The 5,893-nt window shown below is 46.5% G+C and overlaps 1 protein-coding gene across 1 annotated transcript in view; it reads right to left on the bottom strand.

The window, feature by feature from the left end:
- Positions 1-5,893, bottom strand: part of LOC107559060 (serine/threonine-protein phosphatase 2B catalytic subunit alpha isoform-like) — a 101,009-nt gene that overhangs the window by 31,932 nt on the left and 63,184 nt on the right. Inside the window, exon 12 of the mRNA XM_016242796.1 lies at positions 5,121-5,205. Coding sequence (XP_016098282.1) covers positions 5,121-5,205 — 85 coding nt within the window. The remainder of the gene's footprint in view (positions 1-5,120; positions 5,206-5,893) is intronic.

Genomic DNA, 5,893 nt, shown 5'->3' with positions numbered 1-5,893 from the left:
CAGTCCGGACTACCCTCTGTAGTCTTCTGAGGTCAGATTTGGTAGCTGAGCTGAACCAGACAGTTATAGAAGTGCAGAGGATGGATTCAAACTTCAGGAGCTTGACAGAGGGGTATTTAGATGTGCAGTCGTTGGTGTACAGGGAGAAGAGCAGTGGGGAGAGAACACAGCCCTGAAGAGCTCCAGTGCTGACCGTACAAGTGCTGGATGTGAGTTTTCCCAGCCTCACTAGCTGCTGCCTGTCTGTCAGGAAGCTGTTGATCCACTGACAGACAGAGGTGGGCACGGAGAGCTGAGTTAGTTTGGGCAGGAGGAGGTTTGGGATGATCGTGTTAAAGGTCGAGCTGAAGTGTACAAATAAGATTCTCACATAAGTCCCTGGTCTGTCTAGATGTTGCAGAACATAATAGTTTTTTTTAAACCTGCAGTAGAACTCATTCAGATCATCTGCCAGTTGTTGATTCTCCACAGTGCTGGGGGATGGTGTCTTGTAGTTGGTGATCTCTTTCAGACTTTTCCACACTGATGCCGAGTCGCTGGAAGTGAACTGAGTCCTTAGTTTTTCAGAATAATTCCTCTTTGCCACTCTGATCTCCTTTTCCAGTGTGTATTTAGCCTGTTTATACAAGATGTTGTCCCCTTCCTGTAAGCATCTTTTTTGGCCTGACAAAGCTGTCTGAGTTTTGCAGTGAACCATGGTTTGTCGTTGTTGTAAGTTAGATGAGTCCTGGTAGGAATGCACATGTCTTCACAGAAACTGATATAAGATGTTACAGTCTCTGTGAGCTCGTCCAGATCGGTGGCAGCAGCTTCAAAAACACTCCAATCAGTGAGGTCAAAACAAGATTGTAGATCCCGCTCTGCTTCATTAGTCCATCTTTTTACAGTCCTTAATACAGGTTTAGCTGATTTCAGTTTCTGCCTGTAGGTCGGTATAAGATGAACCAAACAGTTATCAGAGAGCCCCAAAGCTGCTGTGGGACAGAGTGATATGCATTCTTTATTGTGGTGCAACAGTGATCCAATATATTACTGTCTCTGGTGGGACATGTGATGTGCTGTCTGTATTTTGGCAGTTCACGGGAGAGATTTGCTTTATTAAAGTCCCCAAGAACGATTAAAACAGAGTCCGGGTGTTGTTGCTCTGTCTCTGTGATCTGATCAGCTAGTTGTTGTAAAGCCGAGCTCACTGAAGCCAACTATTATGTCCAGCAAAACATCAGAATAGTCAAAACCGGTAATGATGTGTAGTGCCGAATGTCCAGCAATTCGTCTCTGGTGAAACTGATTGCAGGGATATAACTAAAGACAGGACAAACTAACAAAAACACAAAAACAACTGCAGAGCACACCACGGAGGCCGCCATCATCATCGGCGCCATCTTGTTTTTTTTAAGGGGGCGCAAACGCAGTAGACCCAACTGTAGCACTGGCGATGCTGCCGACATGAGACCCAGCATCCTTTGAAATGCTTTGAGGGCGAGTGGTACCAATCTCGAAGGAGGTCGCCAGCCTCCATATGGCCAGAGCCCGTTCCGGCGTAACTACAGCTCTCATTCCGGCGTAACTACAGCTCTCATTTTGGCTGAGTCAAAAATTGTTCCCAGGAATGATATTTGTTGGCTGGGGAACAACGTGCTCTTGGCAAAATTGACCCTGAGTCTCAGGCACTCCAGGTGGGGTCCTGTGTGATATTAATTCTGCCTCTGACTGGGCTAGAATGAGCCAGTTATCGAGGTAATTGAGAATGCGGATTCCCATCTGTCTCAGAGGGGAGAGAGCCGCATCTATGCACATCGTAAAAGTGCGGGGGGCCAGGGACAGCCCGAAGGGAAGGACCTTGTATTGATAAGCCACTCCCTCGAAGACGAATCTCAAGAATCGCCTGTGACGGGGGGCTATCTGGATGTGAAGGGGGCGAGGGGTTGAATTAACTCAGGTGACTGGCCGAACGGGGGCAGAACGCTTATGAGTAATGGAAGAGGAAGTTTGCTCTCTTTTTGAAAATGTTTGTGTTTTATTTTTTCCGCTATCACATCGGTTGAAAACTTGAACGGACCCGTTGTTTGCACAAAACACATTTCCCTCTGTACACAGGTCAAGAGGTCTAAGAGAGGCTGCTTGAGGGGCGGTCCGGCCGCAACGAGATCTGACCCGATCCTCTTCCTGTCTCGCAGATCAGGATTATGCCTGAGGCACCGGATCCAACGCAATCTTGGGTCGGGGTCCCTAGCGCTTAGGAAGAGGGTAGTGTTTGGCCGAGTGAGAGCGTCCCCGCATCTGCTGTGCTTTAGCGGGCTGAACGGCGGGGGCGGCAGGTGCTGGTTTTGCGGGCTGCTGAGTCAGCGCAGACTTAGGGTGAGCAGAGGCAGCAGTGGAACTGGAGCGCTTAGGCAGGAAATGTCGCATAGCCTGGGACGATTTCTGTGCCTCCGTGAAGCGCTCAGCGAATCCTTCGACCGCCGGGCAGAAAAAAGACCTTTGGGAGAGACTGGAGCATCGAGGAAGGGGATCTTATCCGCGTCCTTGATCTCTGTCAGCGTCAGCCACAAATGGTGTTCGAGCACCACAAGGCTGGCCATCGATCTCCCGATCGCCTGGGCGGTGGTCTTGGTGGTGCGCAGAGCCAGGTCGGTTGCGCTCCTCAGATCCCAGAGGGTCGCGGGGTCCAGGCCAGAAGAGAGCTGAAGTGGTCCTACACGTCTTGGACGGGTGAGTGGCCTTTGCTCTCCACACATCTGGCCGTGGGCGGGCACTGACTCATCTAGGGGAGGTGGTTTATCGTAACCTTTTTCTTCAGCGCCGTCGATGGAAGTGAGGGAGGATGAAGAAGCAGTACGGCGGCAGGCGGAGTAGGGAGCGAGCCATGGTCTGGTGAGCTTGTCATGGACCTCCAGGAAAAATGGAGAGGAACGCTGACGAGGGGCCTGGAGCTGGGTTTAGAGTGGTCTCCGCCAGAGGAACCCTCTCGCAGCCATCTGGATGAGTGGTTCCTCTGGCGGAGATCACTCTCAACCCAGCTCTTCAACCGCTTTGGAGAGGATACGGAGAAGCTCAGAATCCATCCCGTCTTTGGTGTCGCTGGGCGCGGACATGCTCTCATCAAGCAGCTCGTCCTCACTTCCCCCAAATGAGATCAGGTCGCGCACACCAGCAGAGGGACGCTGATCAGACTGGGAGAAAAGGATGGGAGAATACTCTCTCTGGAGAGAGTGCGAGGCATGCGGGATCTGGGCCGACGTGGGCTCGCTTGCAGCCGAGAGAGAGGGGAGAGTGAAGTTCTCAGAATGGGAACAAATAGCTCCCGTGAGCGCAGCTTCCGCATGGGATTTCCCCAAGCAGGAAACGCACTCCGTGTGGCCGTCATCGGCATGCAGGGGAGACCCGCACGAACCGCAGTAACGGCGTGGCATTTGCATCAATGCTAAGCTCTTTTAGTAGCTCTTTTAGTATCACCGGAGGCGGCAGGGGAAATGGACCGGAACTGCTGCATCGCTGAAGCGGCGGAGAAGCAGGTCAGCCGTGCTGAGAGGTCCCAATTCCAGCTGTGAAGGCGTGTCAATGGCGAGCGAGCTTCGGATCAGCTTGAAGACATAGAGTCATCGCTGAAGGAGAAGAAATCTGAAAATCCTGTGGCGAACGCTTGCTTATATAGCCAGATGCCCCGCCCATTCTGGCGGGCTTTGGCAGGCTTTGGCGGGCTTCATTGCCATAGGCTCGTGCAGCTCCGCTGCCTAGCCATTGGTTTATTTTTAATACACTGTACTTGCAATGGCCATGCAGTTTCACTGCGTGAATGAAAAAAGGCTTCAGTTCAGGAGAAAAAAAGTTTTTTTCCCCATATGCGTCTAGCTAGACGCAGTACCAGTGTAGTGTCGAACGGGAACTAGTTTTTACTGACATACGGCCTAACAAAATCTAATCTGACCACAGTTCACTGACGTACTGAAGCGGTCTAATCACCTGTACCATTTCCACATTCATTCGACTAGCACCTGGTGCTGAGGTGAAGTTGGAGTGCACGTCTGAAAAGCCTCCTGTTTGTTGTAAAGACATTCTGCATCTAAGTAAATGCAGTTCTTGCCAAGAAAAAGAGACAGAAGCAGCAGTTGTGAGTGGGCCCTGCAGCACGTTAACTGTGTTAAATATTTTTAATGCTGTTAAACTGGAAAAAGTAATCGCCTGCATTAACACACTATTTTTGACAGCACTATTTATATATAGTGATTTATATAAGGAAAATAAATTTTTGGCCCAGGTACAAAGGAATTATTTAGCTGATTATTTGTTTTTGTGACTTGCTTATTTATTTGCTTTGCTTCTTTGTATATGTATTTATATATGTATGTATGTATGAGTGTATTTATGTATTTAAGAGAAATGTGTCGCAACATGAAGTTCTGGGAAAAACAACCATAAATATATGATAATAAAGCTACCTTTTCTTCTGTATCCAACAAATATATTTAGTCATTTATTTCCAAAGGATTTCTGACCATATGCAGAATTTTTGGATCCGATTTGAGTTTCAGCTGTGCTGAAATATTTTTACTTTTGAGGCTAGACCTTCTGCAATCATTGCCCAAATTTTGAGCAGATGGTGAGAATTACCAATATTTTCCCTATTTTCATAACTATTTTTATGAATTGGGCAGTTAAGAATAATTATGTCCTAAATAATTATTTTATAATTATTACATTATTAACATTGATTAACCATAGAAAACATACTATGCTTATCTCTCAAACATATTTGCAACATTTGTTTAAAATAAGTTAAGGGTAATGGTTGATTTACCATCAATTTCAAAGTTCAATGTAACTGGGTTGAAATGCGACAATTGTACCTGCTTGTCAGAGATAGTAGAAAAGGCGACTCAAAGCTTTCACAACAGTATAAGTTGTGACAGATGTTTTCTTTAGTAAATGGTTTGCATGTCTTTGACTTACATAAGCAAGAGTCAGACTATTGTTCTTACAATTCAGTTTAAACCATGTATAATACCGCAGTTCCTTATAAGGTTACCGTCAACTGGCTAACTATCTAATCTAGCACAATTCTACTTCCATTTGACACTTGGCATGTGTTCATTTTGCACATGTACACAAAGTCATCTTACCGAAGAACTGAGAAAACCCGAGCCATCTTTCCAATGGCACGGATCTTGTTTCGGATTACCTCCTTGCGTGCAGAAGCCGTGGCACCTGCGCGACACACACATGCATATATTTGGGTGTCAGTGTTGTAATATAGTATACAAACAAAAACAACAAGCCTTACAAATATGTTTGGAGAGCAACTTCATTAAAATGTGGCCATTTCATCACTAAACCTCAGAACTTTAAACGTTCACCAGCCATAATTACAATCTGACTTTAATGTCCAGAAAGACAAATGACTACACTGGGTGAACATTTCCGTAGGAGTATAATTACCCAGACTGTTGACTGTAAGGGAAACTCAGTTGGCAGAACATGCTGTCTCAGCACACTAAGGGCAGATCAATAGAGTTCCTCACAGCGGCCCACGTCTCCACACCTCAGGACTGAAATGCATGCTAAGCATTTGTTAGCCTGCTCTCGAGCTTTACAGTCATGGACATGGTGAGGTTAATCATAGTGCCATCCAATACAGATGATAAAGAGAAGAACCTTGTTGGTTTGAATTGAGATTATGTCTAGTTCCTCAAGGTAAAATTATAGACAACACTGAGATGAGTAAATAACAATACCCGTACAAGGTCTTGCTTATGAATAGTTTGCAGCCCAGAGATTTTTTTTGTGTTTGACTTAAAATGTTTTTGGACACTTACGTGTCTATTAAAACTATTTGACTGCTGTCTCTCTCTCTCTCTCTCTCTCTCTCTCTCTCTCTCTCACACACACACACACA

This window comes from Sinocyclocheilus grahami, unplaced genomic scaffold (assembly GCF_001515645.1).
Source record: "Sinocyclocheilus grahami isolate Dianchi unplaced genomic scaffold, SAMN03320097.WGS_v1.1 scaffold673.1, whole genome shotgun sequence".
Classification (NCBI taxonomy): Eukaryota; Metazoa; Chordata; class Actinopteri; order Cypriniformes; family Cyprinidae; genus Sinocyclocheilus; species Sinocyclocheilus grahami.
The sequence above is the reverse complement of the archived record's forward strand: the minus strand, read 5'-3'. Positions and strand labels throughout refer to the sequence as shown.